The sequence below is a fragment of the Neodiprion pinetum genome, chromosome 5 (genome assembly GCF_021155775.2).
Source record: "Neodiprion pinetum isolate iyNeoPine1 chromosome 5, iyNeoPine1.2, whole genome shotgun sequence".
Classification (NCBI taxonomy): Eukaryota; Metazoa; Arthropoda; class Insecta; order Hymenoptera; family Diprionidae; genus Neodiprion; species Neodiprion pinetum.
The window spans coordinates 26,016,135-26,043,859 of record NC_060236.1 but is presented as its reverse complement, the minus strand read 5'-3'; the positions used below and the strand labels follow the sequence as shown (position 1 = coordinate 26,043,859).

Here is a 27,725-nt window from a genome sequence, read left to right as displayed (position 1 = left end):
CTCAAGCCAAGCTTTATCACTTCTGTGGCAATAACAGTTTATTCCCGTTATCTCGACTCATACGAAACTGCCTGTTTAATTATGATGTATATCTATTTCAGCGAAGACTCGAAATAGTAGGTAGCTTGAAGCATTTTTGCTTCTTATTCAAATATTTCGATCATTAAGACCTCGGTAGGTGAATTAAAAATTTAACAAGCAGAATATCAGATTTGTATTTTCATTGCGATTCTTGAAAATTACTATATTTGTCGGGATGCGGTAAAAGATTTTATCTCCTTTCAATTTCAGTTATAAATTTTCCTTCCTTCGTTATCGCCGATGATTTAAAAACGATTTGATGAAAAATTTCGATCCCATATACAGATAAATATTGCATGTACGTAATAGTTTTTACATAGATAATTAAATCCTCGCAGGGCAGATGCGTATATTCACGTATAAGTAATAACGAGCAGGGTGCGTCAGTTTTTCGGAAGGTTATCCTCACCGGCTAAGGCAATCATTTTATTATTGTGTAACATCATGCCCTTTGTCGTTACATTGACACTATAATTTGTGCCGCCGGCCGAGAACGCCGGTAATACAATTACAACCCCATAACGAAATTACGCTTTGACGCTTGCACGATGGCAGGACTGTTTTGTGTCCGCCAAGTTCTACCGTTGAGGTACACAGTTGATATTTCCCTGCATCCCCTCGTCTGTCGGTAGTGATGATAAAAAAAAAAAAAGGAATCTGCAAGTAAATGAGTACATTTTTATCTACTATTATTCGGCATCTAAATATTTTTGTCAATTTTCCACTTGCACGTGGATGAATGTAATCGTTTTTTCGCCACTTTTGAAAAAATGTTTGCTGATAAAATTTTAAAATGTTTCGTCGAATACACACATGTCGCGTAATGATAATCAAATTATACCTATACAATTAGGAAAATATTTTGCAAGAGCACTGTTCAAGAATCAAAAAACTGTTGCTTACATCAAATGTGCAGGTATCTTGAAAAGCGATTAATTTATAAGTATAATCGGGATGCATATCAAAATCACACACGCACACACGTGGGTAAATTGATATCACGATTATTGCTATACAAAATACGCACATTATAGTGTAAAAAAAAAAAAAAATATGAAGACAAAATCGAAAACTGGAGATTCGGAATCGTTTAGAGATCGGATTTTCCTCTCGCCTCGTTGAACCTCTCCTCTACGAATTGGAAAAGGGACTCCATGCAGGAGTACGACGTCATCTCGTGGATCGCATGTCCTGGAAAAAATAAAATAAAGAGGAAAAAATACATTTGGCAAAACGGAAAGCGAATATAAAGTAAAATGATAATAAAAATTAAATCAAATGAAAACGACGATGCATGCCAACTAAAAAATCTTTGCTATGAACGTATATGGCACGTGTTCAAGGATGACCGCTCACCCGCAGAACACCGTTCGATGTCACCGTCAGGCGATCGCTCCGGGGTGTCCAGGGGCTTCTCTGAGGATACCCAATTTCGCGCCACCTGCAACCGCAAGACCGCAACTTTGAAACAAGACGAGAAGGAAGACTCTGACTCTTCACATCCTTCCGACGTTATTTCTTTTTTTTTTGGCTTTTATAATTTCTTCCTTTCCTCCTCAATATTTCAGACCTGCCAACGGTCCCCCTTTTTTTCCTGCGGTCTTTCATTCATTCGATACACGTATAATATACACGATGCGTAAGTGCACCTGTAGGTAAAGTAAGTTTTATAAAATCCTCGACTAAAGTGAAACTCAGCGTTTTCTAATCCGTTGAACGATGGGTAATAGGAAATGCAATGTTAAACGATAATTGATCAAAGTCTCTTCGTTGCGAATAAGAAAAAAAGAAAAAAAGGAGAGGGCAAATTGACATATCCGGGAGAATGGAAAAGGCAATATGGATTCAGTGCCAATCAAATGTGTGCGGATACCTGTACGTTTAATATCGGAGCGTCATCTAGCTGGCCAATTAATTAGAGTGACGAGGTAAACAGTTAGCCGACAGTCCACAGTGACGAGGAGACGTAAACTTTGGTACCTACTTTGAGTAAATACAATCCGTACATTTCCCGTGGGATACGTACGAACGTGAGTAGGTACATATACACGCACACATACAAACACACGTTATACAACCAGATACGGAATGGAATTAAATGCATGTACGTATATCCTGAGTATGCAATGATATCTGAATTTTACTGATCAAGCAAGTGCACCGCGGATCCATTTAAACGTGCATTGCACACAGCCGAGTGTCCTGCACCGTTTCATGTACCCAAATCTGTTTACCTTACGCTGTCCGTTTCGCGTACAAACGCGACAGCTTTCCTACCACGCACACACGCGCAAATGCGTGCGTACATTTACGTAGCTAAAACGCAACCCCGGCCCGTTTTCTCGGTGCGCAATAACGCAGCGGGATATTCGTTGTGACAAACATTTCCCCGCACGCGATTTGCGTGATTGGCAAACACCCACATGATTTAATGCCGAGAGTTTAGCAGCTGGGTTATCCAAAGTTGTTTGGGCAACAATGTTTGCTTTATTTTGCTTTTTGTTTTCTTTCGACTAAATCGTCGGTGCGCTTTTAGTCATGGATATAAAAATATCTTTCATACTACGGCATATTTATTTTTGAACGTATTCCGGGTTCGGGCAACAGCTGGATAATTATTTGAATTGAGAATCAAGTACTCAATGAAGATGTACCGTTAAACTTGTCGTCGGGCTTTTGAAAGATTCATCATTTTTGTACACTTCTTGACGAAACTTCGGGTAAATTGTTCACGATTATCGAAATTCGATCATTCGAAAACTTCATGAGTTCCTATTTGAACCGAATTTTAAGACACTCCAGATAGCTAATGAAAACTACCTGGAATGCTGGAAAATCATGAAAAATCAATGAAAAACACTTGGCAAACTGGCAATCGTCGGAAGTACGTGATCGGATAGAAGACACTGAAAATACGTTGATGAGTTGAACTCATTTGGCATTTTCCGGGAGACTTTCAACGATTTTCGTAACGCCCAACGCTTGCCGCGCAATTTTTTAAGCGCTATCACGTGTGATTTCAGCTTATTCGCAATGATTTGCGATTATTTCAACGATCCCGATTGATTTACCCTCAATACTTCAGAGTATATTTCAATTATTCAGATTCCTTCGATTTACAATTTGACTTCCATCTGTTAAATCAATTACTTCCTATCGATAGTATATTCTGACCTATTAATTAATCCAGTATTACAATTTCCGTTTCCGGGTTGATCGCGTGTTTCGAAGTCGGCGTGTATAAGCTGTGCCCACGTATATAGCCGGGGTTGAGAGTGCCGTCGGTGATATTCAGGAGCGAGAGATCCCATTAGGCATTAGTGGGCTCTATAGAAATAGCGGACCAAGTCGTTGGGTGGATGAACATTAGTTCCTGGCGAGCCCGGCACTCGGGCACTCCGATCTCTTGGAACCTCACCGAGGGAAGCAGCCACTCCACTCGACTCGCGACTCGACTCCGAGAAGAGAAGAGAAGAGAAGAGACGAGGAGAAGAGAAGAGCGTCCCGGGCATTGTCAGCGCCCGACATTCATATCGAATCCCTCTTCCTCTCTTTCTCTCTTTCCGTCTCCCTCGCCCATCCCCTATACTCGCAAAAGCGCCGATGTGTATATGCCAGGCACATATATCTGTTCCAGATGCAGACACGTACCTCGCCTTATCCTAAAAAGAGACCCGCGGAGTCCCGAGTAGAGGTAAACGAGCCGGTGAACCATATCCCGAGGGCCACCCGTGCGGCCTCTGCGGCAACGGCGAAGGTAACTCGAGACCCGGAAAGTCCCTTGGAACTTGATACCTGTACCCCGTTTTTCGGGAATTTCACCTAGCGCGGATATGATTCCCTATAGGAAATTAACTACTCATAATCTAGGATTTTGTAAACCCGATCACCGAACACAACATACGTACTTCACTCTTGTATCTGTGTTACGAGTATGAAAATAGGGACTTCAACGGAAATGAGGTTTTTTTCGATATTAAAAGAAAATTGACTCACTTTAACTGGATAGACTCTGCCGATATTTAAAGTAGATTACCCGCGTCATATTTAATATCTAAACTGACAATTTGAATGAATGGCGTGTAAATGATTGCCACTTTGATACGCTGGTGAAAATGAGCCCTACTTATCATTGGCTAGAGACTTATGACGTAGGTTAAGTATTATCCTGTAACGAAAGTACGACCAGCTACACAACTTTTGATATAAACGTGAGTAAGTTGCTGCGTTTACACGAGGGATTCGTTGTACAAATGCCTACTAGTAGTTGAAAAACAGTACAATACACCTGTACACATGTATGCTTTTCCGAAAATCATTTTCGCGTCCAATTCCCATGGTCGAAAATATTTCGACGCTCCTGTAATACACGGTCTAATTTCCCTTGAGAGATTGCTTCGGATATAAATGTACCCACCATACCTACCTACCCTTGTAAATACGCGCGATTCCTAATTACCGCCTTATATTCACTCGGCTACCCGCCTTCTCGATGAAAAAATAAATAAATGGAAAAAATAGATATATCCACCCGCTAAAATCGAGTTGCTACGCCTCGTACTTCTATACATTATACATACATATACTTCCCTGCGGCAGCAGGACAAAGCCAGAACAAAGCGTACATACCCGGGGTGCACTTGCCTACGAAGAAGGCTAATACACCAGAAGTCACGCTGTGCCGCCCCACAATGTGGACAACGAGCCTCACAGATGGACAAGTTGACTAAAAATTTCTCAATTTTAATGGTCCCGATCAATTGCCGTATCATTCCGTCCCTTTATTCCTCCGCCTCTCTTGCTCTCACTCGCCAACTCTTTCTTCTCTGATATTTGTTAGGGGAGTTTTTTGCGAAACTCGCCGATGAACGTCAGCAAATAGGCAACCAAAGCTACATTTTCTAATCCTACATATTTAAAATGTAGCTCGTGTTGTCCATATGCTGGCGTTTAGTGGCGAGTTTCACAAAAAGCTGCCAATGGAATCGACTTGAATTTGTTGCAAAGTAGACAGCTAATTTCAAATTGATCCGGACGATCTTGACTTTTTGATTTAAAAAGATTCCAGATAACAAAGTCACTTCATACGATTAAAAAGACTCGCTTTACGAGTAGCTCATACATTCATTTGGTGAATTTATGTATCCTATTGTTCAAACTTGACTGTAGTAAAAGGTGAAGTCTGAGGGAAAAATCGAACAGAACGAATTGAAGTCGGCATACGTAAAGAGTTAACTGTGCACAAGTGGTCTCTGGGAGCTCAATGTCATCGGCAAACACTAAAAACACTAAGTAGGCAGTGCGATATGGTATTAAGGCTATACAACGAGGGCTCTCGGTGGCGACGGAGGAAGCTAATAAAAGGAAGTCATGCGGTTTCATTGTTGTTTATGACAATACAATACGCGGCGCATATGCGCGATGGTTGGTGCAGCGGTGTTATACCCTGAAGTAGGTATAGGAACCCGAATCCGTTATGAGAAGGTTTGGCTCGCGCCGTGATGTAATGCATCTTACACGTATTGTAGATTACATGGTTCCGCATATCGTCGCGTTTCAGCTGCTTACACGGGGACGAAACCTGTAATGCCGTCTAAAGGTCTTCCGTCACTAATTCTCTGCAATTGCGTTTTGACATTTGAAGAAACAGTCCGCGCAACTTGCCCCCAATCACGGAATCCCCGCATCGATCGCGTCCCCATTCCTGCGTGTCCTTATCCCTGGAGAACGTAGCACCGACTCGATGCTAATTACAATTGGGGGAAGTCGCTTTCTTACCAACGATAAACATAGTTTCTTAGTTTTTTTTTTTGTCTAATTTCGCAGAGTTCGTTGTATGATGTAACGTACCGATTACTGCTTTCTAGACTGTCTAATTTCGACTTACCTTCAAAATGTGTTTTGTGTCTTTTGCTGAAGTAATCATGTGCACAGAGTCGGTTAGCCCGACAGCAAATACTCTGCGTCGAAATTCTTCCGCATGGTCTACCGCCTGCACACAAAACAATAACATTAAAAAATAATTAAGTATAATTATACATGAAATTGATACGAAACGATACGATATCAAGTGAAAAAGAGCAGAAAACAATTCTTAATCAACAATCAGTGGTGAATCACTCGCAGTCGTTGAATTTTTTCACCGATATATCGAAGAGAGAGAACAAATCGAGAATCATTTTTCAAATCATTATAACGCTACTTACCAATTTAACGACGCAAACGCCACCGTAGCTGTGCGCAACGATTGCTACGTGCTTCGCATTCGAGGGCTCGATGTACTGCTTCCAGACGGTTTCGACGTGACTATGAGGATCCTTGCTACCCTGAAATCGAACAGGCAAAGATTAGAATCCCCTGGATTTGGAGTCCGAGTTGCATTTAAGGTGCATTAAGCATAATTCCTACGACTGAGTGTAAATCATCGTTACCGGTATTTCAGTCGGCTTTCCGTTTACGGTACGGAAATTGTCGTTTGTGTTGAGAACCATTACCGCGTATCCAAGCTCTCGTGCTTTTCTTATGTAAGGCAACTGCGTGCCGGTCTCTAGATTGTCGTTTATAATTAATCGCCTTGCCCATTGACCGGCTCTTACAACTCCGCTGCCATGTATCAATATCATAAGCTTGTCGTTCAGCAATGCGTCTTCGCTAACGAATATGAACGACTTTAGCTCCGGTGCCTTTGACGACGCCTCCTTCGGCACGAACAATTTTTTCAGACCTTCTTTCTCTAGGAGGTCATAGATGTGCAAATCAATTACCTGCAACAGTAAACTTTGCTCAACATTTTTTAAAGCTAAAAAAACAGTGTACTTAATTTTTACTGATACACATTCATCAAGAACCTAGTTATGGGCGAAGCGTCACAATCCTTCGTTTATAAGAGGTATATAATATATTGTAACGATATTACATGCGAGTCACATAGAATATAAAGTAATTCGTATGTACGCGCCTTAAGCACATACAACGTTTCAAAATAAAGGGCAAACGCTTAACTCTAGGTGTCACGTCGGTCAAGATCACCTATCCGGTGAAATAAGTGTAACTCTCTCTCTCTGCGAGCCGGGGTCGAAGCGAACGGTCGATATAAAGTCTAGTCCTGTCATATTCACATTCTTATAATTTCGTTAACATTTGGGAAAACAAAACAAGCCAAAAAAATTTGAGACGACGATTCATACAAGAAGTGTAACCCAACGCAATCCCAATCTTTCGGAGCCTGTGAGCCTAAAGAACAAATCCAAATATCTGATCGACGAACGACCACGCAGTATAATCGGTGAAGACCGATTCTATAAAAGGAATATCAAAGAACTTCAACATCCATGATCATCTACGGAGCCGTTAGGCCACCTCTCTTCATCAGAGATATTCCGAGCTAAGTCATCTTTTCATTACTGATTTGTAGGTGGATTGTGCCACAAATCTGTAATAGCCTTCTTAAGTCATGTATTTTATATCTTCGTCTGTTAACTTTATTGTAATCTCACCATAATTTAGAGTCCTTTGTCAGTAGATTCATTCTTTCACTAGAATCATTTTTAAATTTGAACCATAAAGGAAAAGAGAGCCAGTCTTTCGTTAATATGGTACAAAAATTTTACCAGAATAATTATATACAAAACGTCGGTAATCGCATTGAGTAATTTTAACGTGTGAATGAAAGAGTGAATGAGATTTTCTATGATTGCCTGTTCTTTTAAAAGGTTATACCAAAACTCAAATAATCTGTGTTCTACATTGTTTCCTCCTGATTTAATGTATTTTGTTTATTGAATATATGTAGATTTCTAATATAACATAACATCAAAACGTATCGGTTGAACCTCAAAAAAAAAAAACCGTTACAAAATGGCGCCCGAACATAAAGTTTAGACATAAAGAAAGTAAACATAGGATTAAATTTGAAACTTCGTCGTTGAATGTTTGTATGATTGACCTTAGGTAGTAATTGTAAGAAACATATATTACGCGATAAATAGAAATATAAGAATTTCAAAAGTACATGGCACCAACGATTAAAAGAACACCTGTTAAAACTAGGTCAAGGATCACAAATAAACCAAGGAGGTCAGAACCTGACATATCAAAAGCAGGCAATAGTCAAATACGAAATAATACAGGCGAGATGGAGGGAGAACTGGAGCGTTTGAAGGAGGAAATGGCGAGTTTCGCGGGTTTACGAAATGCGATTGAACAGCTACAGGCACAACAAGCAACTAACGCACAGCTGGCAAACGAAGTCGCATTGTTGAAGCTCCAGAACGAACAACAAAGACAGGCTCTTCAACAGATACAGAATCCAGTTCAACAACCAGTTACCAATAACGATCAAATATCGGTGAGTGAGTTAATAGTAAGTTTGCAACGAAGTCACATTGATGCCAAAGCTCCCGAGTTTACAGATGAAGAAGTTATAAATCCTATTGAATATTTGGAAAATTTGGAAAATTATTTCAGGTTAAAATGTGTGAAGGAAGAGTGTAAATTGTCGATAGTCGAAAGTAAATTATCAGGTAGAGCAAAAATATGGTGGGAAGCGAGTAAAGAAACTATCAACACGTATAATGATTTTAAAGAAGCCTTTAAAAATAAATTTTATTCCATTCCAATCCAAGTTAAAGTCAAAACAAGGTGGAGTTCAAGAAGGTATAATCAACAGGATGGTTCACTTCAAACATATTTTTTTAAACAGCTTAAGGAAGCAAAATACCTATTACCGAAACTAGACCAGTTCGAAATAAACTATACCATTATCCAACAATTACCATATAAAATTCGTGATACTCTAGCAACTGTGAATATGGCGGATACAAAAATAATAGAACAAGCTTTATCGCAATTAGATGTAAATTATGAAGAAAGAAACAATAATAAACACAAATATCAAAATCAAAGTAACAACAATCAAGTGAATAATGTAAACAACATGCAAATTCAACATAAACAACAGCAACAGATAAATAATACAAGTAGGCAACAAAATTATCCAAATGCTGCAAACAACTTTTATCAAAATCCTCAATTTGGTACAAACTTATCACCATGGCAATATCAACCGCAAGTTCAAACATCAACAAGCAACCAAATGAATTTACCAAACGTCAATTATCCACCACCTTATTTCTCAGGAACCAATAATCAGATACAGTCATTACAAACTCAAATGCAAACTAACACCAATAATTTACAAACCAGTCCAAATAGAAATTTAAACTAATAAACAGCTCGATGTGTATAAGTCCGACATCGAGTTGGGATTATGCAAATTTAGTTGAGGACTTAATGCACGAAATTGGTAATGCTGAAGAAAAAAATTGAAAGAGTAAAACAAAACTTATCGAAGGGTCCAAATGTAGTAATAAATGTGTTAAATTATCGAATGGTAGCTTTATTTGATTCAGGAAGCCAAGTAACATGTATGTCTGAAAAAGTATATAAATCTCTCAAAGGTAATCATAGTTTAAATGAACTACCAGTTACAAATGTAGTAGTTTTACCAGCAATTGGGAAAAAGCCCACAGCGGTTAAGCGACAAATTTTGGTTGATGTTCATATGGGATCGCAGAAAATCACAACAGCTTTTTTAATTATACCGCATCTGTCTAGTAGTGTGATTTTTGGTAACGATTGGCTTGATATTAATAAAGTAGTTTTAGATTACGGTCAGAAAACAATTAGTATTAAAGGTAAAGTAATAGCTCCACCACTTTTCTCATACGACCGGGAACCTGCGGAAAGGTTGAGCTCATTTGCACAAAACGCGAAAATATATATCAAAATTTTAAGAACTGAAGATTCAGAAAAAGAACATGAAAAAATAGGTAAAGAAATATTTAAAAAGAATTCAAAGAAAGAGAATAATAATGAAGAAAATAAAAATGATGATGAAGATATAAAAACAGTTTTTGAAAATATCACAACTAAAGATCCTGAATGTGATAATGATGATAAAATGTCAGAAACACATGAAAATGTGATGCAAATTGACAATGAATCTGATTGTGTAGAAGAGAATAAAATTGATGAAGAAACAGAAATAAATTTAAAATATATTTTTGTAGAAAATGATGAAATTGATAAAAATATTTTAGTAGATAAGGAAAATATATGTGTAGCAATAAGTGAATTTGATAAAATTGCATCGGTAGATCAAAGAGATAATCCGAGAAATAATGAATTAGAAAATCTAAATTTGATGTGTGTAAAAAATAATATAAAATGTAATGAATCTGTATTTCAAAATGTAAACGAACATGAACAAAATAACGCAGAAACAATAGAATCACAAGACCATAATTTTTACAAAAAGAATTTAGTTTGCCAGAAAACAGTAGAATCGGAAGATCACAATTTTTTGAAAGATAAATTGGATGAAAATATCGAATCAATTTTAATAGAACAAATTCAAGTAACAAGATCTCAAACAAATGATCAAAACTTTTTCGAATCTGTCCGGTCGATCGCGAATAATCTTATGGGTACAAGTGAAGAGCAAAAAGCTGAGCTGGAAAAATTGCTAATTAAATATGAAAAACTATTTTCAGAGAAAGCCGGATGTACAAACATTTATGAACACTCTATCAAATTACTAAAAGACAAGCCAATCGTTAAAAAATCATACCCGGTACCATTTAAACTTAGAGAAGCAGTAGATGCAGAGATAAAGAAAATGCTTCAAGCAGGAATTATAGAAAGATCAAATAGTCAATACTGCAATCCATTGCGAATAGTACAAAAGAGGGAGAATGGAGTGAGGTTATGTTTAGATGCCAGATATATAAATGACATAATTGAGTCTGATAACGAATGTCCACCACCAATAAATGAATTATTAAGAAAATATCATGGTGTAAAATACATGACATCTACTGATCTAACACATGGATATTGGCAAATCCCGCTAGAGAGAAATTCACGTCAATATACAGCTTTTTTACACGGTGGCACTTTATACCACTTTTGCAGAATTCCATTTGGTCTCAAGACGGCAGGAAGTGGATTCATACGTGCCCTAAATATGGCATTAGGTAATGAATTTACCTCCTTTCTGACTTGTTATATAGATGATCTTTTAATAACCTCAACTGATTTTGATTCTCATATGAAACACCTAAGCCTAATATTTGATCGTTTAATGAAACACAATTTTACACTTCGTCTAAATAAGTCACTTTTTTGTAAGAAGTCAATCGCATTTCTCGGATACGTTATAACACCTGAGGGAGTTAGTCCCAACCCAGACAAAATCAAGGTGATTAGAGAATTTCCAGTACCAACAAGTAAATTGATTTTACAACGATTTTTAGGAGCGTGTAACTTTTACCGGCAGTTTAGCATAAAATATTCGAACTATGTCACGCCCTTGAGAGATTTATTAACAGACAATACACCGTTTAGATGGACAGAGAAACATACGAAAGCATTTAAAGAGATAAAGGAAAGTTTTATAAACTGTGTAACCCTTAATCACTATTTACCTGGCGTCATATGTAGAGTACAAACAGACGCAAGCGATCTTGGAATAAGTGCGATTTTGTACCAAATTGATGAGGAAGATAACCATAAAATTATTTCACTTATAAGTAAATGTTTGTCGAAAGCAGAATTAAATTACACAACTACGGAAAAGGAATTACTGGCAATAATGTATGCATTAGATAAATTTAGAATTTGGTTAATTGGAAGTCCATTTGAAATAATAACAGATCATAAAGCATTAACTTTTATAAATACAGCACCGTTTTTAAGTCCACGATTATCACGATGGGTTGTAATCTTACAACAGTACACATTCACAGTCAAGCATTGCAAAGGAAAAGATAATGTGGTGGCAGATTTTTTCAGCCGAAATATCAACGGGAAACAAAGTACAAACGAACGTAACAAGTTACTAATAGCAAAAATAAACCAACTGCTAGTAGATAATGTAGAACTCGAACTAAACAAAATCGCATCTCAAACTATTAAAATGAATCCAACGTTGATAAAAAACCTGAAAAATTTAAAACAATTGCAAATAAAAGATGAGGAATTGAAAAATATCATAAATAAATGCAATACAGATTCATCTGATGGTTGTTACAAAGTACATGAAGACTTGTTGTTTTATAAAAGTAAATTCGATCAAAATTGGCGAGTAGTAATCCCACAAAGTATAGTAGATTTACTCGTAATTTCTGTACATGAAAAAATAGGTCATATGGGTGTATATAAAACATACCAATATATTAACAGATATTATTACTGGCGAAAAATGAGAGAAGGTATCAAAAAACGTATTCAAGCATGTGACACATGTCAAAGAACAAAGGCATTATCCTACAGCATGCAAGGAAAGTACAAGCAGGTAACAGCTGATCACCCGAACGAATTGACTACAATTGACTTCTATGGCCCTCTGCCGAGATCTATTGGGGGAGTCCAATATTTGTTAGTTGCAATAGATGCATTTTCAAAACTAGTTACGTTATACCCCATAAAACGAGCTACTACAACAATAGCATTAAATAAAATAATCAACGAGTACTTTAAAAACGTAGGAAAACCAAAAAGATTGCTATCCGACAATGGAACTCAATTCACAGCTGCTAGATGGAAAGTCGAATTAGAAAAACAAGGAGTAGAAGTTTGCTATTCATCAATTAGACACCCACAATCCAATCCTACTGAACGAGTGATGAGAGAACTGGGGAGATTTTTCCGTACCTTCTGCAATGATAAGCATACTAGATGGGCAAAATATGTCAAAGAAATCGAAAAATTATTAAATGTAACAACACACCATAGCACCGGTTTTATTCCATACGAACTTCATTTTAATAAAACAGCGCATGATGAATTAACAAAAATTGTAAAATTTCCAGACAGAATTGAAAATAGTCACGATATTAAAATATTGTTAGCCAAAGAAAACTTGAAGAAAAATTTTGAATATAGAAGCCGGAATCAAAAATCAATTTCAACTGTAATTTTAAATGAAGGAGATCTAGTTTTACTACGTGTACCATATCCATCCTCCGCTATCGATAAATTAACACACAAATTCTTCCATTTTTTTAAAGGTCCGTATAAAATAAACAAAAAAGTTAATGAAAATGCATATAATTTAATAGATACAAAAAATAAAAACAAAAACTTGGGAACTTTCAATCGTGTGAGTTTACGCAAATATTATCAGCCCACAAATCCAAGTGCTAAATAACAGATAATTTTTTGTAATGAAAATTCACGAAAAACTCGTCATGAATCCTTCAAATGTTCTAATAAGTCCAACATGCATAGATTATAGAATTTTTTAGATGTAAGTCCAGTTAAACAAAATGTTTGCTAAAAGAAAATGTGATTAGATTTTAAAATGATAATTTTAATGATGAATGATGAAGGATGAATGGATTGAATGATTGATAAGTAAGAAGTAATTTAAAGAGAGGTTTTTAGATTTTACTGCAAATATAGGATAACGAGTAATTTTCGATATTTTCGTTCTCACAACAATCTCGAAAATGGGGGGGGTGATGTAACGATATTACATGCGAGTCACATAGAATATAAAGTAATTCGTATGTACGCGCCTTAAGCACATACAACGTTTCAAAATAAAGGGCAAACGCTTAACTCTAGGTGTCACGTCGGTCAAGATCACCTATCCGGTGAAATAAGTGTAACTCTCTCTCTCTGCGAGCCGGGGTCGAAGCGAACGGTCGATATAAAGTCTAGTCCTGTCATATTCACATTCTTATAATTTCGTTAACATTTGGGAAAACAAAACAAGCCAAAAAAATTTGAGACGACGATTCATACAAGAAGTGTAACCCAACGCAATCCCAATCTTTCGGAGCCTGTGAGCCTAAAGAACAAATCCAAATATCTGATCGACGAACGACCACGCAGTATAATCGGTGAAGACCGATTCTATAAAAGGAATATCAAAGAACTTCAACATCCATGATCATCTACGGAGCCGTTAGGCCACCTCTCTTCATCAGAGATATTCCGAGCTAAGTCATCTTTTCATTACTGATTTGTAGGTGGATTGTGCCACAAATCTGTAATAGCCTTCTTAAGTCATGTATTTTATATCTTCGTCTGTTAACTTTATTGTAATCTCACCATAATTTAGAGTCCTTTGTCAGTAGATTCATTCTTTCACTAGAATCATTTTTAAATTTGAACCATAAAGGAAAAGAGAGCCAGTCTTTCGTTAATATGGTACAAAAATTTTACCAGAATAATTATATACAAAACGTCGGTAATCGCATTGAGTAATTTTAACGTGTGAATGAAAGAGTGAATGAGATTTTCTATGATTGCCTGTTCTTTTAAAAGGTTATACCAAAACTCAAATAATCTGTGTTCTACATTGTTTCCTCCTGATTTAATGTATTTTGTTTATTGAATATATGTAGATTTCTAATATAACATAACATCAAAACGTATCGGTTGAACCTCAAAAAAAAAAAACCGTTACAATATATATATTCACTGGATTAAATTCATCTACCTGACCGAGCGCTTCGTATCGTTTCTGATTGTAAGCATGGTCTTCGGTAACGTTAAACTCGAATCCACCGTCAGTAGTGAGGCCGGTGCTTTGATCAAGCTTTCGAAGTTTCCCGCCTGTAAATACAAGATAAGCGACATTTTATTAAGCCCATTAGTTTGCATTTCAGGGCGAAGGGGGGCGCTGTAATCGATCGCAGCGTCGAACGCGCATGGCACGAAACTGTTTATTAACAAATACATGATACGTGACTATCAGATGTAATCAGCCCGTAAAACTCATACCTTCATCAAAAGCGTATCCAAAATCTTTCAGCGTTGTAGGAAATACAGGATCAGTCATTACTGCCAGTTTCGTAAACTCCCAGTTCACAATACTGCTAAAAATGCGACGTATCACCCTAAACATGGGACTGAAAAATACTACAGAAATACAGGCGTGTAGTCTTGCCGCGTTTTTGATTCTCGCAGATCACTTGAGGTAGAGCCACCTCGCGGACGGAATCGCAACACCAGCTCCTATCGCATGCTCAACATGTTTGACGACGTTACCGACGATACTTGGGTGCGTGGTGTTTGCCAGGTTGCTTGCGATCATTTGTAAAATGTGGCATCTGAAACACTCATTTCGAATCTCATTGCGCGGCATGAGGATTGAGGATTTTGTGAGAAATGTTTCCCTATAACGGGGGAAAAAATTCCCAAAACTTACAGTACATACATCATTTTTGTTATTAGAATGATTATTATCGTTATTGTTGTTGATCTTTTTTTTTTTTTGTATACAGTTTATTACTTTTTCTTGGAACTACGAAATGCAGAAAAATAAAGCCTAGGAAGATGACGTTCGAAAAAATTCTGCGTCAGATTTTCCTCCATATTCAGAGCTTTGCTGATTTCAGTCAACTGGCACTTGAAGATCCACCGACCGTTTTCACTTCACCAGTCAATGCAATTGCCTCGATTTCAACCTTCGCCCCCTGAAAACGAGTGATCGCACTTTTTGTTAATTTTCATGAATCTACCTTGATTATGAATCATGAATTCATGATCGGTTGCACCCCACATTTTTTGAACAATTGGATATTTAGATTAAAGGAATACCGTACAGTAGTACCTGGATTAATCGAATGAACGATTTTTACAGAATCAATTTTTGTCAACCCTAAAAATATCATAACTATGGTATACAATTCTTACCGTTACGGGATACATGTTGTAAAAAGCAAGCATGCTCTTTACCGAAAGCGAGATAATATTACTCAAACGAGTGACAAATTTTCAAATAAAGATCTTACCAATGGTAGCTTCCCAACCTGGAATGTGGACCTTGCTGGATAATCCTTTGTGAAAACTGTAAAAAAAGCAAATTAAACGACCATTAACTAATTGTCGATTAGAGCATATTTGTGTTTAAAAAAATACTGTTATCAAAATAAACATACTTACATTCCTTATAAACTTCGTTTACAGCAGAAAAATCATCGATACTGTTGAGCAGGATAGTCGTCTTTATAACTGTAGCAATAAAACATGAGAAATTTTTTAATTTATGGTTTCTCAACTGCTGCCGTATGGTCTCGAAACTCCAACTAGAGGTGAGTAATGTAACTTCGGTTGCCTATCTGCCGGCGAAACACCGTTCGCGTCGAGATCGGTCACCGAAAACTGATTGTATTTTATAATTATCTTTGTATTGAGCGGTTACATATTTAATGTAAAGTAATAGATAAAAACCTTTCTCAAAGTCGGAACCCGCCTCCTTTAAAATACACCCCATATTGACGAGTGCCTGACGAGCTTCTCCGGCTGCCCCACCATCGACCAGCTTCCCAGAATCCTTATCAAGCCCAAGTACTCCAGAAAGATAAACGGTTCGGTCGACTAGAACAGCTTGACTATTAACAATAAGAAAAACAATGATTAGTATCTCAAAAAAAATTTGCAAGTGGAAAAAAAAATTTTGATTTTTGTTACGTGCATCACCAATGTTTGAGTAATACAATTATCAACGTAGCATTGTTATCTACACACCGATATGCAGTAAATGGCGTGCAGAAAAGGAAAAATAGTAAGATAACTAAACATCATATTTAGACGTATCCGTTCTTAATAAAGAACAAGTAATGACAATAATTTGGCAGAAATCGAATAAACTGTATTGAATATATGTAATGTAAGTAATATGATATTGATATTCATTTTAATTCTTTTTATTTGTGATCGCAAACAGATTATTGATGCGCTTTTCGCACCGGAGTCGTCCGTAAGATGTGAATACTATGTATTATAAGAAATCGTAACTTGCACGATCAGTAAATGAATAACGAAAAACGTTCGTTAGGTAAACATACAGGTATCCTGATATTTTAACTCACTTATAAGGGCCAACGGGTTTAGGCGCTGCTGGACAAGTAATAATTTTCCGTATTATAGACGCCATGTTCTTTCAGGGCAAACCGCAGTACACTAAGAGTATAAGCGACTGACCGGCTTTCTCCAATACCGAATTATCTTTTTATTTGTATATAGGTATAATTCAATCAGTCGTACATATACGTCCGCGCATGCATGTGGAATATATACATTTTTCAAGTAGTGTTATGTATTCGTGCACGATTGTGTGCAGCTCACAAGCATTGTAAATGACCACGTTTGATACACTCTGTGAACTATGACCTGTGTGCAATGGCAGTGGCGTACACATTCAGCTATGCTAGTGAACGTACAGCAATTAGTAAAGCTACTAATACCACGTGATGGAACAAATTATCAGCTATCAAATATCGGCATATTTCTGGAGTGCTTGCGAATTGATTCGTATAATTCAACATGTCCGTACAGAATTCTTCCATCCCTAAATATCACAAATTAAATTTGAAAGATATGTCATATGATGAACTATCTCAGCTCCATAACTTCATGAGTGTATGTTAAACTTTGTAGAAAAACTTTTTGAGAGAAATCTCGACCCCTAAAATTTTAGACAAATATAAGTGACTGAGATTTTGTCTGTCATTGTTTTAGTCTTTGATTTCTTTATTAAAGTGCGTTGTAATTACGACTCACTTATATGGTCCGGCCGATTTTGGTGCCCTTGTAGTTGATATAATTTTTCGAATAATTTTCATCGCCATTATTACTGTATGATATACGCAATATTATCAACCTTAGGTATGAGGTTCGTCGCGTAAGCTAGTACGGTGATATAATGATGACTGATTCGGACGGAGTCGCAATTTTCAATACGCGCAAATTGTAACGTAATATTCTGCTATTGTTCGTGCGTATCATTTATTTCTATTCATGTTATCAGTTCAAAAGAAAAATCGAAGGCCGATCAATGATCGACATTCCTAACACTGCAATTCCAATACTGGAGATTGTGAATAACTACGCAGACATGAGAAACTAGAACTGTAATTTTCTTGCCTGCGCCTTAGTGTTAGACATCTAGGTATACACCAGAACAACATACACACGTGGTCGAAGATGAATGATACTCTTTCTGTCACGTGGTTCGAGCAAGACTGAACATAACCTCAAATCAAATTTCAAAATATCGGCTCGTAGTGTTCGTTGGAAGGTACAAATGCTTGGATCAGAATCCAATTACAATTTCTCGTACAAGAATTGTCACGGAAACTTCAAGTATGGCGGAAAAGGCTCAATTCGACATATTCCTCGGTGGATCCCAGGAATTACCTCCCGAAGCACATATCATGAAACTGGCATCGGCGAGAGCGAATGAAATCGCCGCGATGACTTATTCCATAGGTAAAATATTTTCCCGTCCATTATAAAATAAACCTAACCTAATCTAGATATTGTTCCCTCTCCAACTCCTGCTTTTGTTTAAATGTCTCTGGTGCTTCATAATTCAGCCACCTTGACATGGAATATGTATCTTTCCCGGATGTATACCCAGGTTTTTCTTTCTTTTATTTCGTCCCTCATTTCCCCAACAATGCCATTAACTTGATAATACTTGAGAGTGTTAATTGCGCGGGAATTTTGAATTTTTATTGAAGAATGACCATTATGCCTTGATATTGCAGATAATCCTCAACAGACAAAATTAATATTCCAAAAACTACCGATGCATATGCGTCGCAGAATAATGTCCCACAATGCAAAGCGTATGCCAAGGAGACTACGAGAGATGCATATTCACCAAATGTCAAAGTCAGGTTTGCCACCCAAAACAAAAAGACCCTCCCGAAAGTACCGGCGAAGGCCACAGAACCTGATCGCAGAGTACAAGCGTAGGCAGGTAAAGAATGCCTGGCTTGAAACACACGTGTGGCACGCAAAAAGGTTTCACATGGTTGAAAAATGGGGTCACAGGCTCCCTGAGCACTCAAATGATCGCTGTTTCAGAGCGAGTTACAGAGCAGTAGCAAAACACTGCCTGCTACAGGACATATCTTACTATTCTTGCATTCAGCTAACTGGACCGATTAATGCGCTGAAAAAAATGCTCAAGAATCACTGCGATCCTGGCAACCTGAGCTTCACAGCAAAATCCTATATCCAGGGTAGCAGGGAGGGGAATCTTATGTTCTACAGGAAGAACGGATATCCAACATCACCTGTGGGAACTGTAGAGTTCATATGGAGGCCTGGTAACTCTGAACTAAAAACATTATGGATATGGGCGCATCCTGCATTTTATCAGCTAATATTGTCGGAGATTTGTAACAGCTTCAAGTTTAATCTTGAGTCTCCGTGCCATTCCTCAGATTCAGAGTATTCGGGTGCTGATAATTGCAGACTAGTATTACTGAAGAATTCCTTGAACAGGTTCAGACTTTGCGGTCCATTGAGTCTGGCAGTGCTCACGACTGCCCTACGTCTGCCAGAGATAGGAAAAATTCTTGACGAAGTGAGAAAATCTGAGGGAGAAGGAGATGAAGTGAAGTCACATACTACCATGGAAACAGATTCACCAAAATGTGGTGATTCGGATAGTGATGTTGAAATCGTTCAGGTTTCTAAGAAGGAAATTGAACCAATGGACGTCGAGAGCAATACTCGTATTGATAGAGATGACAACAACGAATCACTTGAGACTACTGCCCGATCATGGTATTCGGAGTATTATAGGGACTCAGAGAACATTCAGTCACTGCAAGTTCAAAAAGAGGTTTTTGAACATCTGAGGGATCTTAATTCACCCAACCAGCTTCCCCCATGTGCAGTTATGGCTTTCACAGTTTTGGATCCAAGATATTTCGTCCCGACTAAACGAAATAAAGCGCAGACAAATGCAAGGACCATTGAGACGATTCCTGTTCCTCCCACACTTATTAATGTTAGTGCAATATGGGAACCCAGAATCAGAAAATCATCGGTGAAAAACTTCAAGACTACAAATGAAATTAACAAACTGAGAAGTGAAAATTTAGTTCCCGGTATTGACAATGACGATAAATATGACCAAAGCTATATTGCCAAAGTACCTATTCTTCTTATCCAGAGGCCTGGATGCGGCTATGGAGAAAAAAGTCTTGGTAAGCCATGAAAATTGCATTCATTCCATCGTTATTTAAAATTTATCTAGTCATTCTGGATGTAGTTATGACAGTTTTTGAGAATGTGACTTGTGAGCTTCTAGTATTATAACAGAAAGACTGAAAGGCAAGTAAAAATTTAAGTCCCAAGTGTATTTCTTCTATCAAACTCAAATTTTGAATTGGCATTTCAAATATTCGATTGTTTAACTGGATTAATTATTTTCAGGATTCAGTTCTGGAATCGACGTAATTTTACCATCTGGTTGGGCAACTCCGTTTTGGATCTCGTTTATTTTTCGTTGTGCCAAACCAGGAGGTTTGAGGGAATCAACATCAATTATATTTGAAAATCTTAGGTTGAATTCGCCTGATTTTAATCCGCCAGATACAGAAGCATACATAAAAGAAGCTTCAGAAAGAAAGACTAGTCTAATGGAAAAGTATTTCAGATATCCTCCAAACAGGAGATCAAATTACGTGAAACTTGGTATTTCTAGTCCGTTCTATTGCGAGTGGAATTTACTTATCAAGGAATGGACAGATATGGCAACGTTCTATGTACTCAGAGATAAGAAACTGCTTCATTTAATACAAGAAAATATCTCTCATCAATTACCATTGAACCGGCATAAGAAGTATCAACAGCTTTGTGAATCAAGTTTCGACAAAACTGTGTTCAAAGACACTAATACGTTAATAACTGTAAAGATTGTCATAGAAAGCAAAGGGTGTCCCAGAGATTTTGCCATAATCTGCCTACCCCTCTCTGAGGATTTAGAAAAATTGGGCCAAAAAAGAACCTGGGAAGGGCCTGTAGCTAAGCTAAGAAAAGACCCCAACGAATCGATTAGAAAAACTTTGAGAAGGGGTCACTTGGCGCTATTGAAACGTTTGAGAAGACAAAGAGTAAAACAGCGGATTAAAATGGAGAGTAGTGATCACAGATCGGTTGAGCCAAAGCCCAGTTCCAGCATTGCGATGTCTAAAATAATTTCGCGAAAAAAGGCTCAAAGTATTGTTGACCTGCAGGCTGAAAAGATGAAGAATCTCTATTTGCCAAATTGCAAAACGATACGAAACTCTTGCGATCGAGAAGTTATGGGATACGTGGTTAAAGGAGACTTCAGTTTTACCGAATCAAAGGGAATCGGACTGGGATACGTAACACTTCCCTCTCTGTTTAGCCTAATTAAGCAGAAAAGTAACGTAGTTCTGATCAGAAACACAAGATCTAGACAATACAGACTCGCCAGACTTAGTATACTGACATGAATAACTATTGACCTGTAAATATATTGTGAATGATCAATTAACTTCAGGAGAGTAACGTACAAATGTATATAAATCAACGATTTCTTCTGGAAATTCTTAAATAGCGCATCAAGGTAACTGTAGAAACCATTTGAATGTGGCTCTAAGAGATTTATTTGAATACCTTATTTTGCTAAAACTATTACATTGTGACAGGCTATGCGCTAATTATTATGTTTCATAAATAAAATTATCGCCTACCATAGACGGAAGTATATAGTATATTGGGAAAAGAATCATGATTTTTAAAGTGTAGAAGAAGAGAGTCAAAATTCTCATCAGTTATTTGCCAGTGCGATGTACAAACAATAAACGAACTGGCAGTTCTTGTCATTTGATATTATTATTACCAGTAGTTTCCCATTGCACGTTGAGTAATTGAAATTAAATCACAAAGTAAACTTTTCCCGTTTACAAATCTAACGAAATAAAAGCCCGTGTTTAACAGGGCATTTTAAAAAATCGTGCCTTCGTTTTATTTATGATTTTTATTTTATTATTTCGATCTTATATTCGCACATAGACATGTACGTACATGCAATAAAATACACAGGTACGCCTACATGTTACTATTTTATATCTACTAGTGCTTTCATTATTATTTTTTCTTCGTTTTGCCAGCAAAACTTAGCAGTCGTACTGTATACCTATTGCTACTATACAAGGTATTTGAAAGATAATACTTTTTTAACCACAATAAACAGTAATAACCCCGTGCTGGCGCTGTGAATCTATATCAGAAAACTTTGATCCAATTAACAGTAAGATTGCTATGTAGCAACTTTATTTAATGGTTCCAATGAGGATACTTCGAAATAAATTAAATAAGTACTGTAAAAATATATACTTTAGGTCTGAAAAACCTTCACCTTTGAATATCATTTTAAGAATTAGCAGGACTGCTGGTGGTGACCAAGCTATTTTGAAAAGTATTCGTTAATTTCTGTAAGTGAATATGTGTAGTTTCTAACACCGATTATAAGAAAGCATGGGGAAAAAGAGTCGAGGAATTCTTGCAAGTTTTTCGTTAACAAGATAATCAAAACAAGGTATTGATGAATAAATTTGGAAAGTAGTTTGTAAAACTTTGAGTAAGTTTGATGAAAAAAATTAACTAAATTGTTAGATGGGTACACATTACCTATATTAATTAATAAATGGAAAGAATAAACCGAGGTTTCGAGGCCAGAAAGCTTTTGCTCAATTGCTAGGATATTCTAATTATTTGACCTATGACAGGTATCTTTTTTAACTATAATACAGTTGGGTATATTTTAACAGGATCGTTTTATTCCATTACATTAAATAGTTCTGCGATTACTAAATCGACTCTTTAATTAAATTCAATTCTAAATTTGTTCTTCGTTAGAATAATTTTCTCAAATTTACATTCACGAATGTAAATTGCACGTTTTTCTTTTTTATTGCAACGTGTTAATAAAACGTCAAATTTTGAAGTAGCCAGTTTTCTACTGAATAGAATGGTAGAAATTACCATACCTGTCGACTACAATTCATTTTCGTATTGGTTTTTGATGTTTCCCATTCCATTTGTTTTTCTTCCCTAGTATGTTTAATTAACGACTAAAAATAACGTAGCATTGGAATTATTAATTTTATTTATAATATTCATCACTCTCAATAATAATACCAATAATAGTGATTATATTATTAGTACCATCATTAATTGATACAATTAATTTAGTTTATTATGGCTTGAGAACTTTTTCAACGAACATCTTCATATCGCGCATCTCCTGAAAATTTCAATCGCACGGAATCAATTGATTTCTCATGCTCAAACCTGTAGTACAACTATCTTCAACAAGCTGCACAGATTAAACATCGCGTGGAAAAATAGTAATACATAAAAAAACAAAAAATGGGATACTCACATCGTCGCAAGATGTGTGCATCATTCCTCGATACGTTTTAAACTCTGTATTGGTCATGAACTGCTTCAACAACGACGCAGTCATCTGGCCCCACTTGTATGGAACAATTGGATCGCAATCACCGTGGCACTGCAGCAACGGGACATTTTTATTGCCAACCGCACTCTGGAACAAGATGTAAGAAATGCACTGTGCAACTGCAGCTGATATAGCATCGTATTGCAATTTCTTTCAACATACGGCGGGGAACCTCTGATGCAAAGGGAGCCAAGCTGATAAAGCTATGACGCCTGCTAGAGGCTCTGGAAACGTGAGTGCACTATACATCGCCAGAGCTCCACCTTGACTAAATCCTCCGATAACGATTCTCTTCGTTGGTATACCAGCTGCGACCTCCTGAGCTATCAACGAGTGTACAACTTCTGCAGCCCTACGGATACCCTCTTCATCTTCTGGACCTGATGGATCGAGCGATCTCAGGTCAAACCTAAATTATTTAAAAATTTGAAAAGACATGGGAAATAACGCTGTACGTACCACTTTTAATTCTAGTGAAACATGAGGGAAACATAAATTACAAGTTCGCTGAAAAACAATATCAGAACATGAAATTGGCCAAATTTGTTGCAGTTATTCGATCTTACCACGAAGGCATCCGGAATCCGGCGTTCAACGTCACTGGCATAGTTGGCCTAAAAATCGAAAAAGGTGTTTTGAATTCTTGCTCTTCATAAATTCTTGTCATATGCTTCCGAAATAATTCATGTTAGTTAATTATCGACAAAAGACAGACTTACAAAAGGTTTGAACGGAACGTGTCCTAATTTCAACTTTAAAATTTATAAGTTTCTTAGGAGGGCATATCTATATAGTATAACACAATTCAATAGTAGAATTTGTTGATTGATTTCAAAGTACTACCTAATTTTCCTGGTAAATACATATGATTTTAGCATGGCTTGACATTACACAAGCATCATTCTCTTCTATCATACTACTATCTCTATTCTTGACTGCAGATTTTATACTTTAAACATGAAAAATGATTCAGGTATGTAGAAAAAAAAAATTGAACACAGTATATTAGATATCACACTCACGCAGTTGGACAAATTACTTTGACGTGAGGAGATCGCACAGATCCCATCGAGCTTGCCCATCCATGTCTGGAAAATCAAATATGTTCACATAAGTATAAAAATAATAATTTCATAGTATAGAAAACTTATTCGCAGCACCAGAATATTCCACTTGCTGTATGTTCTGAGGAAATCAACCTTCTGAAATTTATGATGCATATAAATGCATGTATATATTTGTGTGGACGATACTTTAAGGTTGAATATATTTGTATATATAACGATTAAAAATTTCAATTTCCTAATCAATGCCACATCCTGTAGCGAGGGAAGAAACTCCAATCACAAGTCTTCTGTTTACAAAGCTATGTAAGAATTCTTAAAATTTGCTGTGTCAGTATATTCATTGTTGCGACAAACACTGCTGCAACAAAAAATGCATTTGAATGGACATGAATTAAAATAAATTACGCAGTCATGTATAAGTTACGTAGTAAATATATTCAGGAGTTTTCTACCAATTGTTAGCTTACTAAAGGTGATAAAACATCATTGAAAGGTTTAATATGTAAATGGTTTATATTCTCACACGATATTCCATCTCTTGATGAATTTACTTAAACTTAAGGAATGAAAAAGTAATAGATAAGAACACGAGTTAAACTCACCCCGTGTCTCCAAGCCCATGGAGAAATATGAGCTGAAACAATACATGAGAATAATTTATTTATATTTTAATTATAACCGTCATAGAATATATGCGTAACATCAAAGTCAAAGGAGTAAAATTAGATTAAAGACATAAACAGGGATGTTTTCCAATGAAAACAGAGAGCATAAAATTGCGTAACTTTGATGGCAGGTAGTTTTAAGCATGACAACCTTGTTGCCGACTGGACTATGCGATCTTAAGAGGTTTCATCGGAACCGCGCGAAGGTTATTAAGTAGTACTTATTAACTATCTACGGCGGTCAGGGGTTGCCGAGTGGATCATTTTAACCAAGAAATCGGATCGTTAAAAATTGAGGAACGAGTTTTTCCTTACCGTCGCGGTGTGTCGAGCCGTTGCGGCAATTACAACCGGAGTCGTCATCCTTCGTCGTTTTTTTTCTCGTACTGTACAGAAAGGAGTATTTGTTTTATGTTACAACCGAGGTACTTTGAGCCTGAATGTTAACAGAAGCTGCTCGGTGCGGGTCGTCGCGTTTTGTACTGCGTGTGTAATTTACACTTGTGTGTATATCACTGCAGCCAGGCTAGTTGACATCTTGTTAAAAGACTTAAATTCGGTTTGCGCTTAACTCCGCCACCTTGCGGCATTTTTAGAAACTAAGTAAAGCACGGAATACTTAGTCGATGATGAATCGGATGAATCTAATCGCAAAGAACGGGCAAGATACCATATACTTGTTACAGTTTCGTGCATTTACCAACAGAATTCAAAGAAGCTTGTTTCGACGTCTGATTTATTTAAAAAAATAAGCGCCTTATACCGACGGGAGGAATAAAAACCATCGATAAGAACTCGGAGATACAGACAGTGCTAATGCCTGTTACACGATAAGAGCGGTAAACTGTGATGAAAAAATTTTAAACTCCTGGCGATGAGTCAATTTCACAGCGGTATATCGGCAACGACAGCTGCAAGCACACAAATGTATTAAAAAAAAAACTTGCAAAAACGACACTTGCAATTCGATGAACCCGTTTCAAATTTCTTTTCTCTCGCCTTGACAGCTAGCATTGCCGGTAAGATAGAGCGCTGTATCGTACTTTCTGAACGCTAAGTGTCTCTAATTCTGATTGTAATATATATTACCTCCGTGGTATCACAATGATCACAGTTCATTCACAATAACTAATCTCTGCCGTAATATCGGCGAATATCATATAATAATTGTGTGTGGTTCGACGAATTATTGATGCTATTACATTGTAAATTATCACGCTATTTGGAAGACAAGACTATTGACAAACAATGCTAAAAAATTATGTCCATCAACCGAAATTATCGTCCACCATAATAACAGCCGCTAGGTTATATACGAATATCAGAGCACGTGTGGGACACGGTGGCGATTTATCGTAGTAGTCGATACTTGCGAATCAATTCCGTCGTAATTTAGATACGGCAAATATACCGTATAATTAGTTACACTTTACAGACCTTGCGAATTTCCCATCGGCGGATGTGATCGTGACAGTTTACGCTTCCAAATTGACGCTTCGACGGTAAGGAGAAGATATCCATCAAGTGGTAAAATTCATTTCCCATCTTTTGTATCCAAGAGATCGCGGATATGTGTTTGATTGGTCGGCGCTCAGAGATGAACCAGTCGAAGACATCTTTACTCTTTGGTCTTCGACTAATGGCAAATCAAACGCGTCAAAAGTATCTATAATACGATATGTAGTCAAAAGTAAACTACAGTTACACCATGAATTAGCTTACGGAACTACTCCGTGTTCATTCAAGTATATTACATGCGTCCCTATAATGTAGACGCACTGTTACACGTTTTTTATAATATCAAAAAAAAAGATCCCGACGATTAAAATGGAACGTTACTATAATATACTACTATCGATAAATAATTAGTTTTCGAGTGTATCGATACTAATATCAATGTGTATAAAAGAAATAAATATCGGTGGTCAGGATCAGTCATTGATAGATTACGTAGTTAAGGCGTTTTTATAATATGCCACTGAAAGCAGAGGTGGATACAAGTTATGCAAACATTGTCGAATTCATGAATGAAAGAAATGAAAGTCAAGGTTAAAATTTAAAAATAACCTGCTGTAACGATTACGACGCTGATTATACAGTCACACAGAGATTATGTCAGCAATACGACTCGCAAATACTGTATACACACGCATTCTCGACGTTTATAAATAACGATCTCTTCTCACAATATTACGTACTAGGAGTGAACCGGTCGTTCAACTTCAACTTCACTATCACCAATCATTTTTCACCGGCTATAACGGTATCACAATTTACGTACAATGAATTTGCACACATATAACGTCACGTCCCAAAATTTTTGCTGTTACTGAAATGGAAATTCGTATACAGGCTTTCATGAAAGCGGATGATCTTAATTTCCATAAATTATCGCTAGTAATATAAGATACTTCTTACTTATGAATGCAACATTTTTTCAACATGTATTATACACACGTTACGTTACGTTATGTTTACATCCGTTACTCAAAGGGTTGTAGTAATGACAGTGTCACGAGCGTAGTAACAGCGCGTTATCGTAAAATTTCTGCATCTTACGGTGCACAATACCACGTCGAATGATTCAATTTGTTGTTGTTGTAT

General features: G+C 36.9%; 4 protein-coding genes across 9 annotated transcripts; 1 reads left to right on the top strand and 3 right to left on the bottom strand.

Moving 5' to 3' along the window:
• Window positions 1-204: 204 nt before the first annotated feature.
• Window positions 205-15,195, bottom strand: LOC124219763 (FAM172 family protein homolog CG10038). Of its 4 annotated transcripts, none has more exons than XR_006883456.2 (8): window positions 14,875-15,195; window positions 14,591-14,706; window positions 6,513-6,845; window positions 6,288-6,407; window positions 5,969-6,073; window positions 1,438-1,522; window positions 985-1,272; window positions 205-738 (listed from the first exon to the last, which is right to left on the bottom strand). XR_006883456.2 is itself a non-coding variant. In XM_046627842.2 (7 exons), the coding sequence occupies exons 1-7, from the start codon at window positions 14,996-14,998 to the stop codon at window positions 1,172-1,174; spliced, it is 984 nt and encodes a 327-aa protein (XP_046483798.1). In that variant the 5' UTR covers window positions 14,999-15,195; the 3' UTR covers window positions 205-1,171. The 4 variants fall into 4 exon arrangements, 2 of the variants coding, with proteins under 2 accessions (XP_046483798.1, XP_046483799.1); XR_006883457.2 differs by having other exon boundaries at window positions 1,109-1,272; XM_046627842.2 differs by having other exon boundaries at window positions 205-1,272.
• A 146-nt stretch (window positions 15,196-15,341) lies between these two features.
• UK114 lies at window positions 15,342-17,913 on the bottom strand. 2 transcript variants are annotated; one of them, XM_046627849.2, is made up of 5 exons: window positions 17,659-17,913; window positions 16,327-16,487; window positions 16,039-16,107; window positions 15,888-15,943; window positions 15,342-15,569 (listed from the first exon to the last, which is right to left on the bottom strand). In XM_046627849.2, exons 1-5 carry the CDS (start codon window positions 17,724-17,726, stop codon window positions 15,492-15,494), a joined length of 432 nt encoding a protein of 143 aa, XP_046483805.1. In that variant the 5' UTR covers window positions 17,727-17,913; the 3' UTR covers window positions 15,342-15,491. The 2 variants fall into 2 exon arrangements, with proteins under 2 accessions (XP_046483805.1, XP_046483806.1); XM_046627850.2 differs by lacking the exon at window positions 17,659-17,913 and adding an exon at window positions 16,968-17,108.
• Window positions 17,914-17,936: 23 nt separating this feature from the next.
• Pop1 (POP1 ribonuclease P/MRP subunit) lies at window positions 17,937-21,863 on the top strand. The gene is made up of 3 exons (XM_046627838.2): window positions 17,937-18,366; window positions 18,648-20,102; window positions 20,332-21,863. Exons 1-3 carry the CDS (start codon window positions 18,243-18,245, stop codon window positions 21,375-21,377), a joined length of 2,625 nt encoding a protein of 874 aa, XP_046483794.1. The 5' UTR covers window positions 17,937-18,242; the 3' UTR covers window positions 21,378-21,863.
• On the bottom strand, window positions 21,513-25,683 carry Apt1 (Acyl-protein thioesterase 1). 2 transcript variants are annotated; one of them, XM_046627846.2, is made up of 8 exons: window positions 25,437-25,683; window positions 25,059-25,090; window positions 24,550-24,814; window positions 24,412-24,477; window positions 23,956-24,003; window positions 23,552-23,798; window positions 23,312-23,476; window positions 21,513-23,173 (listed from the first exon to the last, which is right to left on the bottom strand). In XM_046627846.2, exons 4-8 carry the CDS (start codon window positions 24,456-24,458, stop codon window positions 23,126-23,128), a joined length of 555 nt encoding a protein of 184 aa, XP_046483802.1. In that variant the 5' UTR covers window positions 24,459-24,477; window positions 24,550-24,814; window positions 25,059-25,090; window positions 25,437-25,683; the 3' UTR covers window positions 21,513-23,125. The 2 variants fall into 2 exon arrangements, with proteins under 2 accessions (XP_046483802.1, XP_046483801.1); XM_046627845.2 differs by lacking the exon at window positions 24,550-24,814.
• Window positions 25,684-27,725: the final 2,042 nt, after the last annotated feature.

Bases quoted from the DNA above. Each gene is read 5' to 3' on its own strand.
- Apt1 (XM_046627845.2), bottom strand. From the start codon at position 25,484: ATGACGACTCCGGTTGTAATTGCCGCAACGGCTCGACACACCGCGACG. The intron at 25,091-25,436 runs GTAAGGAAAAAC...GTATTGTTTCAG, and splicing joins CGGCTCGACACACCGCGACG to CTCATATTTCTCCATGGGCT. The intron at 23,174-23,311 runs GTGAGTATCCCA...TGAAATTTTCAG, and splicing joins TGCACACATCTTGCGACGAT to GAGATGCGCGATATGAAGAT.
- Pop1 (XM_046627838.2), top strand. From the start codon at position 18,243: ATGGCGGAAAAGGCTCAATTCGACATATTCCTCGGTGGATCCCAGGAA. The intron at 18,367-18,647 runs GTAAAATATTTT...TTGATATTGCAG, and splicing joins CGCGATGACTTATTCCATAG to ATAATCCTCAACAGACAAAA. The intron at 20,103-20,331 runs GTAAGCCATGAA...AATTATTTTCAG, and splicing joins CTATGGAGAAAAAAGTCTTG to GATTCAGTTCTGGAATCGAC.
- LOC124219763 (XM_046627842.2), bottom strand. From the start codon at position 14,998: ATGTTTAGGGTGATACGTCGCATTTTTAGCAGTATTGTGAACTGGGAG. The intron at 6,408-6,512 runs GTAACGATGATT...GTTCGATTTCAG, and splicing joins GAAAGCCGACTGAAATACCG to GGTAGCAAGGATCCTCATAG. The intron at 1,273-1,437 runs GTGAGCGGTCAT...TATTTTTTCCAG, and splicing joins CATCGAACGGTGTTCTGCGG to GACATGCGATCCACGAGATG.
- UK114 (XM_046627849.2), bottom strand. From the start codon at position 17,726: ATGGCGATGAAAATTATTCGAAAAATTATATCAACTACAAGGGCACCA. The intron at 15,944-16,038 runs GTAAGTATGTTT...CTTTTTTTACAG, and splicing joins AAACGAAGTTTATAAGGAAT to TTTTCACAAAGGATTATCCA. The intron at 15,570-15,887 runs GTAAGATCTTTA...ACTCGTTTTCAG, and splicing joins AGGTTGGGAAGCTACCATTG to GGGGCGAAGGTTGAAATCGA.